This window comes from Crocuta crocuta, unplaced genomic scaffold (genome assembly GCF_008692635.1).
Source record: "Crocuta crocuta isolate KB4526 unplaced genomic scaffold, BGI_CrCroc_1.0 scaffold288, whole genome shotgun sequence".
NCBI lineage: Eukaryota > Metazoa > Chordata > Mammalia > Carnivora > Hyaenidae > Crocuta > Crocuta crocuta.
The window spans coordinates 4,070,634-4,084,097 of record NW_027532607.1 but is presented as its reverse complement, the minus strand read 5'-3'; the positions used below and the strand labels follow the sequence as shown (position 1 = coordinate 4,084,097).

General features: G+C 38.9%; 1 protein-coding gene across 5 annotated transcripts in view; it reads right to left on the bottom strand.

Annotated features, from left to right (window-relative positions):
- The window catches only part of HELZ (helicase with zinc finger), a 158,380-nt gene that overhangs the window by 119,070 nt on the left and 25,846 nt on the right, over positions 1–13,464 (bottom strand). For all 5 annotated transcript variants that reach the window (XM_077780271.1, XM_077780276.1, XM_077780274.1 and 2 more), the window contains 2 exons: positions 5,020–5,144; positions 2,370–2,426 (listed from right to left, as the gene is read on the bottom strand). In XM_077780271.1, coding sequence (XP_077636397.1) covers positions 2,370–2,426; positions 5,020–5,144 — 182 coding nt within the window. The remainder of the gene's footprint in view (positions 1–2,369; positions 2,427–5,019; positions 5,145–13,464) is intronic.

The window sequence follows — 13,464 nt, the reverse complement described above, 5'->3', positions numbered from 1 at the left end:
GGCAAGAGAGGAAGGGGAGAGGGGGAGGGAGGGAGGGAGGGAGGAAGGAAAGACGGAAGGGGGGGTAGGGAGAGAGAGGGAGAGAGAGAATATCCTAAACAGGCTCCATGCTCTGCACAGAGTTCAACACGGAGCTCAATCTCACAACCCTGGGAACATGACCTGAGCCAAAATCAAGAGCTGGACACCCAAGAGCCAGAGCCACCCAGGTGCCCCAGGATTTGGGGTTTTTGGGGTTTTTTTTGTAAACACCTTTTTATTTGCTCAGATCTCAAGGCAGAAGGCCAATATCAATTAGCTTATGATCTTCAGTTTATACTGACATCTCCAGAGAAAGCAGTCAAATTTCATATTGCTACAACTTCTATAAATTTGCAATCAAACCTATTGATTTTTGACATTTAAAATCCTACTAGATACATATTGTTTTTGTTTCCTTTAGTCAGTCTTGAGTTCCATGTCTTTATAGCACTTCAAGGTAAATACCAGCTAAGCCCAATCTTTAAATAACAAATTGTTTCTATTTTTAAATAAGTCATGTGGAATCATAAATAATGGGACCTTTGTTTGCTTTTCCTAGATGGATTTTTTTAAAATAATATCAGTTCATTAGCCAAAAAGAATACTACTTTGGTTACATAGCAAAGTTGATTATAAACAAAACTTAGGTCACTTCTTCCAAAAGTACAGTCACAAAACAAGACTCAAGTGATATTTGTGGCCTTGTGACATGATTATAAATATTAGAAATAAAAATTCATATATAAATACATAACATATCTGTCTCTGTGCATGAATATCAGGTATAAAGCTAGTAATTCAATTAAGGCAATAAAAAAGAAGAAAGCCAAAACTCTTAATAAAATGAAAGGTCATCTTATTTTACATTCTCATGTTAAAAGTCTCAAACATTTATAACTGTCTTCCTTTATCCTTAGAAATTAAAAAGACTACATATACGCAAGAAAGGAAATGGCTTTTAAGTTAATTAGAGCTCACTGCTTCTCAGTTAATTCACAATAAGACAAAGAAAATAACATTTTCTTTAAAGCCTATCTAATTGTAGCAAAACAAACAGTATCTTTATCCAGCTTAGGAGGTCATTCATGATGACGGTCTTCCCTTATTCGTTGGTATGTGAGATATGTTACTAGATTTGGAACGGGAAGGTAATCTACAGGAGGTCAAGGTTTACATCTGCACTTCTGCTCCTCCTTCCAACTGTCTGGAGCGCCCTCATCTCAATCTCCATGACACTGGCACCTTCTCAATCCTCAGCTCCTGGCTCAGCTGTCTCACCCCTCTGATCACCTAATCCAGTTATTTTTCCATGACAGAAAGCTTATTTTTTTCCCCTCATACCACTTTCCTCAATGTGAATTATACCTAGAGCTGTTTAATTAATTTATTTGATCTCTCTCCTCCCCTAGACTTGAACCTCCCAGACCACAGGTGTCCTGGCCAGTGCTGTACTCCTGGCACCAAGCAAAGAACCTCACACACAGCACATGCCGATTTTGAGCCAATCAATCACTTTTCATGGCTTCCATTTAAGAGAAAAGCTAGCAAAAATAGCTGTTTTTAAAATGAGACATCTAAGGGGAGCCAGGGTGGCTCAGTCAGTTGACTGTCCGACTTCGGCACAGGTCATGATCTCACGGTTCATGAGTTCAAGCCCCGTGTCGGGCTCGCTGCTGTCAGCACAGAGCCCGCTTCGGATCTTCTATCTCCCTCTCTCTCTCTGACCATTGCCTGTTTGTTTTTAAATAAACATTTTAAAAATAATGAAAAGCCAAATGAGACATTTAAATAAAAATACTTTTATATGCCTAGATTAGGAATAGAAATGAGACATACAAAGCTGGGGGCCTAACAGATGCCCCTGCTGTCCCCTGGCCTTTCACCGCCCTTCAAGTGCTTCACCAGAGCATATTTTTGTTCACCATTTACCCTGATAGACATTATTTCCATCTCCTAAATTCCATTTCCTAAAAATAGTCCTTAAATCAGACTTCTTTAGTTGCTTCAAAAGAAAAAGCCTTGAGGGGCGCCTGGGTGGCTCAGTTGGTTAAGCATCCAACTCTTGGCATGTGTTTAAACATTAAAACTTCCCAGCCATCTTTCTGTTGGTTGGCCAGAGACCACTAACGAGAAGCAGGAACTGGAGACCTGAGGTGCCGAGGAGCCGCGAGGAGCAGGGCCCGGGGGTGTGGCTGAGCCGGGCTACAGAAGAAGGCCGAGAGGATCCACTACCCCACCTGCAGCCTTGTCCCTGGCTGATGCCCAGCGATTTTCCAATGTTAACAGAGAACACTTACTAGCCAGACTGAGTTAAGCTCTTCTCAAAGAGATCCATGTAATAGTCTTACCTCTGTTTCTGTGAGAAGTGTTTTTAGTCTTGTCAAATCTTTTGTTACCATCCCATTCTGAAAAAGGTGAATGAAAAATGCAAAACCCAGTTAGTTTATTAGTTCTTTGCTATGGGGGCATAACTCAATTCCTCCACTGTATCTAAGGTTTATCTGTAAAAAGACAATATTATCCTCATCTCTCAACCCACTACCATTAGTTATAATAATAAAGCTAACCATCTGTAAGGAAGGTTTAAAAAGTTAACAGGACAAAATATACAGTGTGGCCTAAAACCCTGTATTCACCTTGTATGAGAGTTTAAAATCAATTCAATGAAGTATTCACAATGGATATCACAGGAAAGCAAGATTCCATGGGCAAAGAGAAAAATAAACCTAAACGATGTTTTAGCTTTTTTCTCCCCTAAAACTAATGGACTCGTATTGACAAAATGGTGAACTCGATCAGTTACCCATGACTCAGATTCACATAAAACGATTACTGCATTTTAAAAATAGCTCATTAATAAACCAGTTGAAGGAAAACAGGCAAAACAGTCACTCTTCTGAAGTTCAAATTTCACTTAGATATAAAAGCAAGTACTTCTTCCTAGTTTTAAATTTAAAAACTCACAGGTAAAACTGTGTAATATGCTTAACTTATAAAGAAAACTTCCTTAAGAACAGAATTACCTTAGATGAACATATAAGGGATAGGAAGCAAAAAGAATATAAAAACAGGGAGGGGACAAAACGTAAGAGACTCTTAAATATGGAGAACAAACAGAGGGGTTGCTGGAGGGGCTGTGGGAGGGGGGAGGGGCTAAATGGATAAGGGGCATTAAGGAATCTACTCCTGAAATCATTGTTGCACTACATGCTAACTTGGATGTAAATTTAAAAAATTTAAAAATAAACAATAAATAAATAAACAATAAAATTAAAAGGACAGAATTACCTTAATAATAAAGAAGAGATATATTCCTCATCATCTATTTAGAACTAAATACCTATAGAATTTTGCTGGATTAGTAATACAGTTTAGTTTTATGTCCACTTATAAATTTGGTGAAATCAAAAACCAATGTTAAACCAATTAAACAATTCACTACACAGTAATCCCTCAGAAAGTAACTCAATTACCTCCTGAGATGGGTCATTACGTTATATTCTGCAGTATAACAAGTACTTTCCTAATTTCTTCTTTTTCCCAACCAAATATATTTATCTGCAGTGAAAACACAACGTCGCCTCAGATTTTCACAATATGTATCGATTCAGGAGACTAAATGAGGTACAGAAAATTCATGCCGGCTTTCACTGTTTTGCACAGATTTCTCAGAAATATCCACAAATTTTGTAACAGTAACCAAATAAGGAAAAAAAGTCTTAAAATATTTTTCTTCCAATTTCTATATATTGGCAATGCTAAAGTTCCAAAATGTTGTCTTTCAATTATCTCACCTAAAACCAAACAAAAACTCAAGAAAATGCTACATGAACAATTTTATCCTGGAGGGCTGGGTGGCTCCCTTTGTTAAGCATTGGACTCGATTTTGGCTCAGGTGATGATCTCACCATCTCTGAGAGCACGGAGCCTGCTTGGGATTCTCTCCTTCTCCCTCTCTCTGCCCCTGCCCTGCTCATGCACGAGCTCTTTCTTTCAAAATAAATAAACTTAAAAATAAAATGTATCCCAAAGTCTGAATGGAATCAGATCTTTCCATCAGAGTGATAAGAGTGGAATATTAACTCACACACGAACATCTTCAGAAACAGAATTATTACTTTAGATAAATTTAAACATTTTATAAAATAAATAATTGGGTTTAAGAACCCTATATAATCACATGTCCACAGAAGCATTTTAAAACCCCAAAATAAGGGGTGAGCCTGGCTGGCTCAATCCATAGAGCAAATGATTCTTGATCTCAGAGTGGTGAAATAAAGCCCCACATTGAGCCTAGAGCTTACTTAAAAAAATAAATCCATCCCTAAAATATTCCCAGGTTCTATTAAATCACATCTCTAAAGAAAATTATCTAGGGGCATCTGGCTGGCTCACTCGACGGAGCATGTGACTTTTGATCTTGAGGATGTGAGCTGGAGCCCAACGCTGGATGTAGAAATTACTTAAAAATAAAAATAAAAAAATCTTTGGAGCATCTAGGTGGCTCTGTCGGTTAAGTATCCGACATCAGCTCAGGTCATGATCTCATGGCTCATGAGTTCGAGTCCGGTATCAGGCTCTGTGCTGATGACTCTGAGCCTGGAGCCTGCTTAGGATTCTGTGTCTCCTTCTCTCTCTGCCCACCTCTGCGCACGCTCACTCGCTCACTTGCTCGCTCTCTCTCTCTCTCTCTCTCAAAAATAAATACACATTTAAAAAAAAACCTGTCTTTAAAAATAAAAAAAATCTTAAAAGAAACACTTAGTTATCTTAAATTTTCAAAGTTTTTAAAAGTACCTGTAATTCTCATATATAGTATCACAAACTGCTACAAGAATATGAAGATTAAGCATCAGTTTGTTGAACAGAAACTTTGATTTCTGATAGGAGGAAATAAGAGGAAAAGCACAAACTGAATTGCTATTTCCCACCACACGCCTGAGGAGTTAAGTGAATGGAGCCATTTTGGACATTCAGGATCGGAGTTCATCAACGTACCAGGGACTCTCCCGTCAGTGACTTGGCGAGAATGCTGGATACGGGCTGGAGCTTTCCCTTCAGCTGCATGCAGCAAAGCACTGCCTGGAAGGCACCATCTCCCTTGGCCAGGCCTTCCCCCAGCACTGTCAGGAAGAAACAGCCAGCATTAACCATGTAACATTTGATGCCCATGTTTTCTTGATAACAACGTCAGTACACTATCACAAGGATGACGTCTTATATGCTAAAAGAACGACTTCAAGGGGTGCCTGGGTGGCTCAGTCGGTTAAGCGTCCAACACTTGACTTCAGCTCGGGTCATGATCTTGTAGTTCGTGGGTCTGAGCCCTGCATTGGGATTTGTGCTGAGAGCACAGAGCCTGCTTAGGATCCTCTCTCCTTTTCTCTCTACCCCTTCCCTACTCTCTCTCTTTCAAAATAAATAAAAACTTAAAAAAAAAAAAAACTTTCAAGTACTAGAGGAAAGCAGTGATATTTCTGTTCTGTCCAAGATATGCATAAAGACAAAAATATAGGAAGGAACCTGGGAGGCTCAGTCAGGCATCCAACTTGATTGTGGCTCAAGTCATGATCTCACAGTTCATGGGATCAAGGCCCACATTTAGGCTCTGAGCTGACACTGCAGAGCCTGCCTGAGATTCTCTCTCCTCCCCTCCTCTGCTCATTTGGTCTAAAAATAAATAAATAAATATTTGGGGGGAAAAAAAGAAAACATAGGACACTCCACATATCTAACTCACTCTAGCCTATAGCCAGTTGGATCACACAAAAATCACAAGAAGAATTAACTCTAAAGCTCTCTCTTCAGTGAAAACTATGGTACAACCTATGATTCCTGGATAAATGAGGGCTATTAAATGGCAGAAACATTCTCTGAATAAAATGTCCACATTGTCAACAGTGACACAAGACTCAGTGAACTTAAAATGTGTAAGAATAGAAACTACACATCTCAACATGTGGTATTCTGAGCAGTTAAGAGTTAGCTTTTATCAAAACCAGCAAGATTAACTAAGAACCCAAATGTCACGTGGCCATAGAAAATACTAATCAAACTGTGTGCAAGTGTTTACAGATTTAATACAATCACAAGAGCACATATGTGTAACAATATAGAATATACTCATTTTTATGTCATGTCATCTGAGATGATTTCTCAACAGCAACTGTAACGGCTCAACGAGTAAAACAATCTGTGTCTTTCTCTTCACTGCTAAGTCCAAGACTCTATTTTTAGTTTGCACACACTTTAGCTTCCTTTGCAAGAAAATCATTTGCTGAAGTAAAATATTTTGGAAACTGCATTTTTTTCTATTTCCAAGGAAATGTTTAAGTATCAGTATAATGTACTATGTATTTAAGGTCTATAGGGTCTGTTCATGATGTTTTTGTTCTGGTTGTACTGAACATATCCTTCAGCTATATTGTTCAATTTTTCCATTACACAAATAACATTATAACAACACTAATAAAATTCTACAGAATAATTCCCCATAGGTTCATCACTCAACTAAACAGACTGTGTTCACTTATTCATGTTCTCTTCCAATTTTTATCAATATTTACGTAACTGTTCCATGATTATAACTGATATGAATATAACAGTTTGTATTCTGCTTTATTTCCCCTTCACACATTCAAGATCTTGCATGTTCTGAGGGTTTGTTTACCATATTACTGTCTATATAGCATTCCAACAAGTAGACAGACCAACGACTTCACTACTCCCTGGCCCCAGAACAATTCCAATTTTTAACTATTGAAACTAACATGATAACAAACATCCTTATGTCTCTATCTTTTATTAAAGCAGATTACTAGACTGAAAGTTGCAGTCTCTCTGTATTCAAGGTAGCACTCAATTACTTTTAATGCAGGCCAACCTGTTGTCTCATACTATCCACGTTACAGGTCTACTCAACTGTCCTTGGATAATTCCAGTAAGTGATTAACTCCAACACAATATCATTAAGAATGTCTTGAACATCTTATAAAATTCCCCAGTAAGCCCACATCTCCCACAGCTCCTACTATTCCTAAAACTATTCAAAAAGGACCATTGGTAGGGAGGGAGGCAAACCACAAGAGNAAAAAAAAAAAAAAAAAAAAAAAAAATTAAATACAGAGAACAAGCTGAGGGTGGACAGGGGGTTGGGGGACACAGAAAATGGGTGATGGGCACTGAGGAGGTCACTTCTTGGGATGAGCACTGGGTTGTTGTATGTAAGCCAATTTGACAATAAATTAGATATATATATAAAATAGGACCATTGGCAAGGCACTTTAGCTCTCTGGCCCTCAGTGTGGTCATCTGTAAAATAGAAACATGTGTAAGTTTGTTGTAAGGATCAAATAATATACTGCAAATAAAATGCTCTGAAGAAAAAAATAAAAGTCCTACTAAGGGCTGGACTATTCACCTTCACAACATAGTTCCTACCCTGTAAAATGAAGGTGACAGGAGCTACCTAATAAGGTTACAGTAAAGATTGTGTTAATTATGTCAAGTAGGAGACTAGCACAGTCTCCTCCTAAGAGTCCCCTAGATGTTACCTTCCCCTTCTAAAAAGTATAAAGTGGTACTGAGAACTGCTAAGGAAATATCCTAGTTCCTTCTCAGTAATCGGGTATTACAAAACTAGCTGTCAAAAGCTAAAGAATGTCTCAGGGAAAGGAAAAATATCTAAAAATATTTCAACCTCAGGTGATTATGTCTTGTTTAAAGAGTATTAAGTCATATATGTTACAAAGCCTTTTCTAGATATTTAGTTTTGTACAAAGTATTTGCTGAATTTTACTGTGCAAAAGCTCTTGCATTACACTGATGTTTGAAGGCCTCAAGATTTGTCAAAATTATGTTTCGTTTTTTCTTTTTCTCCCTTTTTTCTTTTTTTGACAAGAATCAGTACTAATGTACTTTTTTCCAACTGTTGCCCTAAACTGCAATTCGGTTTATCTTGTAGGATCCCATATGAAGAACTGCCACAAAAAAAGTCAACAATTATAGATAAAAAAACTCTCCTGCTCTTGTATCCTATAGCGAAATTAAAATTGCAATACTGCCAACCTGGTCCCTTATTATCTGTAATATCTTGAAAAAGCTTGAAGGAAAACAAAATATAGCCCCGTGTATTATTAAACTTGCCTTAGCTATAATGATTGAATTTGCCAAAAGGGAGGACATTAAAAATGTAATCTGGGGCACCTGGGCGGCTCAGTCGGTTGAGTGTCTAACTTCAGCTCACGGCCTCACAGTTTGTGAGCTCAAGCCCCCCCCCCCACATCGGGCTCACCGCTGTCACCCGCTTCAGATCCTCTGCCCCAACTCTCTCTCCCTGCCCCTTCCCCACTTGCACTCTCTCTCAAAAGTACAAAAACGTTAAAAAAAATTTTAAGTAAACTTCATTTTTTAAAAATGTAATCTAATCTTGAGTAACTGTAAAAATGTTACAATGTCTTGCAGAAAAATTCTCTTCCCACCACTATTTGCAAGAGTTTACTATAAGCACACAACTGTTCCCAAACCGAACTGCCCCTTTCTTTCTCCTGAGTTACCAAGGAGGAGACCTGAACGCCTTACCTCTGCTGCTATATTCAGGTCTCTACTCCTTCTATCTTCAGTTTCCGTAATATGCACTCCTTGAAATGTTTTAGACAGAAACTGAGTAATATTAAAAGAATATTCATCCAATTGTTTCAACCAAATAGTCTCTCTTGGGGTCTGATCACCTCTGGCTATCAAAAGGAGACAATCAACAATTAAAATGTAATTCCTCTTCCTTAAATTACATGCAATGAGAAAGCTGACTTAAAATAAGTCTAAGTACAGTAAACATTGAGTATGATTCTGTATTTTTTCAGTCACATCACCATATTAGGTTATTTGTCTCATCAAGTCCTTAGTTATATTTTTTTTTTAATGTTTTTTTATTTATTTCTAGGAGAGAGAGAGAGACAGCGTGAGCAGGGGAGGGTCAGAGAGAGAGGGAGTCACAGACTGAAACAGGCTCCAGGCTCTGAGCTGGCAGTCAGCACAGAGCCCGACGCGGGGCTCGAACCCACGAACCGCGAGATCATGACCCAAGTGAAAGTCGGACGCTCAACCGACTAAGCCACCCAGGCGCCCCAAGTCCTTAGTTATTTCTAAAATCTTTGGGTGGCTCGATCACTTGAGTGTCTGACTTTGGCTCAGGTCGTGATCTCACGGTTCGTGAGTTCAAGCCCCAAAGTGGGCTCACTACTGTCAGCACAGAGCCCACTTTGGATCCTCTGTCTCCCTCTCTGCCAGTCCGTCACTCACACTCTCTTAAAAATAAACATTAATTAATTAATTAAATCTTTTCTTGAAAAGCTAAACCTAATCAAGGTATTTTTCCAAAATTTTCAATGTATAACAAATGAGGCAAGAATACACAATAGGGAAAACAGTCTCTTCAATAAATGGTACTGGGAAGGGGCACCTGAGTGGCTCAGTCAGTTAAGCGTCTGAGTTGAACTCAGGTCACGATCTCACAGTCTGTGAGTTCGAGCCTCACATCAGGCTCTGGGGCAACAGATCAGAGCCTAGAGCCTGCTTCAGATTCTGTGTCTCCCTCTCTCTCTGCCTCTGTCCTGCTCATGCTCTGTCTCTCTATCTCAAAAATAAAATAAAAACAGGGGAGCCTGGGTAGCTCAGTTGGTTAAGCGTCCGACTTCGGCTCAGGTCATGATCTCACGGTTCGTGGGTTCGAGCCCCATGTCAGGCTCTGTGCTGACAGGTAGCTCAGAGCCTTGAGCCTGCTTAAGATTCCATGTCTCTCTCTCTGACCCTCCCCTGCTCACACACTGTCTCTCTCAGAAATAAATAAAACATTAAAAAATTTTTAAAATAATAAAATAAAAACATTTTTAAAATAATTGATCAAAAAATAAAATTAAATAAATGGTATTGGTAAAACTGGACAGCTATATGCAAAAGAATGAAACTGGACCACTTTCTCATACCATACACAAAAACAAATTCAAAACGGATTAAAACCTAAACATAAGAAGTGAAACCATAAAACTGTTGGAAGAAAACATAGGCAGTAATTCTTGGACATTGGCCTTAGCAACATTGTTCTAGATACGTCTCCTTAGGCAAAGGAAACAAAAGCAAGAGTAAACTATTGGGACTAAACCAAAATATAAAGCTCTTGCACAGCAAAGGAAATCACCAACAAAAATAAAAGGCGGGGCACCTGGGTGCCTCAGTTAGCTAAGCACCCCACTCTTGATTTCAGCTCAGGTCATGATCTCAGGGTTCATGAGATCAAGCCCCAAGTCAGCCTCTGCGTTGACAGCACAAAGCCTGCTTGGGATCCTCTCTCCCTCTATACACCCCCCCTCCTTGGATGTGCTCATGCTGTCTCTCAAAATAAATAAACTTAACAAAAAATTATGATTCTAATTGAGTTCCTGGCTTGGAAAATATCAGTCATAAAAACTATTTTAGGGACGACCAAGTAGACTTGATTAGAGAGTGGGTTTTTGGTAATATGAGGGAATTTCTGTCAATTTTTTTAAGTTTACTTATTTATTTTGAGACAGACAGAGACAGCATGAGGGGAAGGGCAGAGAGAGAGGGAGGGAGACAGAGAATCCCAAGCAGGCTCTGTGCTGCTAGCACAGAGCCCAAAGCGGGGCTCACCCTCACAAAACCATGGGGAATCACTGCCCATTTTATTTGTTAATAATATTAACAATACTGTGGTTATGCATTTATGGCCTTATTTAAATACCATGGTGTCTATCATTGTGTTTAAATATTTCAAAAAAAGTTAATATGGTCAAATGTTACAATCTAAGTTCTGAGAATATGAATGTTTATTAAACTCTTTCTTCTATTTTCCTATGTATTTTAATTTCTTCAGAATCGAAAGCAAATTTTAATGCTTTTTAATTCTATAACAAAGACTGCCCGCCTGATTTCCTAACCCAGTCTGAGAAAGTGAAATCAGAAGGTCAGAAGTGGCAAATGGAAAAGGGGAAGGTAGTTAAGATGGGGCTTGTTGAGAGTTGCAAGGAATGCAAACTGACAGCCTCACAGAAAGGGAACAGATGTCAAAACAACACAGCTCTGTCGGTTAGGCATCTGACTCTTGATTTCAGCTCAGGTCAAGATCTCCCAGTTTGTGGGACTGAGTCCCACACCGGGCTCCACACTGTCGCTTGGGATCCTCTCTCCCTGCCCCTCCTCTGCTCATGCTCTCTCAAAATATATAGATAAACTTAAGAAAAAGTACAGTATATAAAAGGCCAACGAAAGGTTGGGGCCAGCAGGATACAAACCATTCCACAGTTCTCCGGCATTGCAAAGCAGTATAATAATTAACAGACTGAGATTCTTGACTTTTTATTACTAACTCACTGCCTAACCACGGTATTTTACTTCACATGACGTTACCAAAAGTTGAAAAAGAAAAAAAAATCATCTAATAGCAAGACTCTACACCTAGCAACACACACATATAAACCTGGCTGATATTCCTGAATGTCTATGTCAAGTGAACAAACTTTATATACACTGCTCTGGCATTTTAGCAAGCACTTTCCATGTGCTTCCGTATCACACAGATGGTAACAAGGAATGCATAGAATTTCTTTAAAAGAACTCCTCCATTACTGGAAGCTAACTGATTTTTCACTTTTACACACAGTACTGCAATGAACACCATTCCACATATAATTCCTTCTTTCTTTTGGTTTATTTCCTTGGGATAGCATCCCAGAAATGAGATTAGTGGGTCGAAGGGTATAAACATATTACCAAGTTGCATTCCTCTTCACACTCCACCAACATAAGAGTATACTTATTTCATTACTTCATCCTAGACCTTGATTAAGCTTTTTTTCCCCAGCATCACAGAGATATAATTGGTATACAAAACCTGCATATAATTAATGTATACAACCTGGTGAGTCTGTACATACATACACACTCATGTTCCTATCATCACAATACAGGTAATAAACATGTCTGTCACCTCCAAAAGATAACTGGTTAAACATTTATTTTAGTAATTCAGAAGCTGTAAAGAAGTATCTAACTTCAAAAATGCTAAATGAAGGAGCATCTGGGTGGCTCAGTTAAGCATCTGACTTCAGCTCAGGTCACGATCTCATGGTTTGTGAGTTCAAGCCCCACGTCAGGCTCTCTGCTGACAGCTGGGAGCCTGGAGCCTGCTTCGGACTCTGGGTCTCCCTCTCTCTCTCTGACCCTCTCCTGCACATGCTCACTCTCGCTCTCTCTCTTTCTCTCTCTCTCTAAAAAATTAAACAAACATTAAATAAAAGAAATGCTAAATGTAACAACGGAAAAATGCAACATTTCCCGGGTGCTCTTCACTAATAAGCATTTACTCTCCGGTGACTTCTCACAAACCATTTAACCACCTTCTGGGATTTTGTACGGGTCCAAAATGAGAAGACTGCACTCCACCTCACTAATCCCCAAGGGAGCAAAAATTAAAGAAGGGGTATCCATTTCTCACACATCAGACTGGCAAAATATCAAGACTGGCAGGTTCCAGTGTTCGTGAGATTACAGGGCACAGCCACACGCATGCACCGCTGGTGGCGGTGTGCATCTGAAACTCACCTAACGGTGTCTGTTAAAACTGTAAGCATATAATTTTAACCCACATATCCAACTTTTAAAACTCCTTCACCCAGATATCCAGCTTTTAAGCCGATCCTACAGAAACAAGTAACACTAAGAAAGAATATATTTTTATTACAGGAAGGATTATAATGACAAACTAGAACACAAGAAACACTTGAATGCCTACCAATATGAGAATTTTTGAGGAAGTATGAAACATTTATGGAATATTAAGCAGTAATTGGAACTGGTGAAACTTAGAAAGATATCCATGATAGGCACCCAGGTGGCTCCGTGGGTCCAGCATCCGACTCTTGATCTTCGCTCAGGTCATGATCTCATGGTTCATGAGTTCAAGCCCTGCATCAGGCTCTGCGCTGACAGTGCAGACCCTGCTGGGGATTCTCTCACTTCTCTCTCTTTGCCCCTTCCCCGCCTGCTCTGTCTCTCTCAAAATAAATAAATAAACTTAAAAAAATTTTTGTTAATCGAAATTTTTAGAAAAGATCTATGATCTGTTGGTACGTAAAATGAATTTGTTTTAATTTTTAAAGGAAAACCCCTATTTATATATGATAAGCATTTGTGTTTATCACTATAGAGAAAGGTACCAAAGATACAGCAAAGTAATAACGATTTCTTCAGATGGGATAAAAAGGGGAAATGATTCCCTTCTTCATATTCCTCTCTGTTATTTGACTTACTATTATTTGGCTTGCTGGTAATTTGATTTTTGTTGTTGTTGTGGGTAATTTTAAATGTCCAGAGACAGTAAAGATTCTGTTACGGGAGGTTCACCTTCTTCAATGAATGGTTAAATTA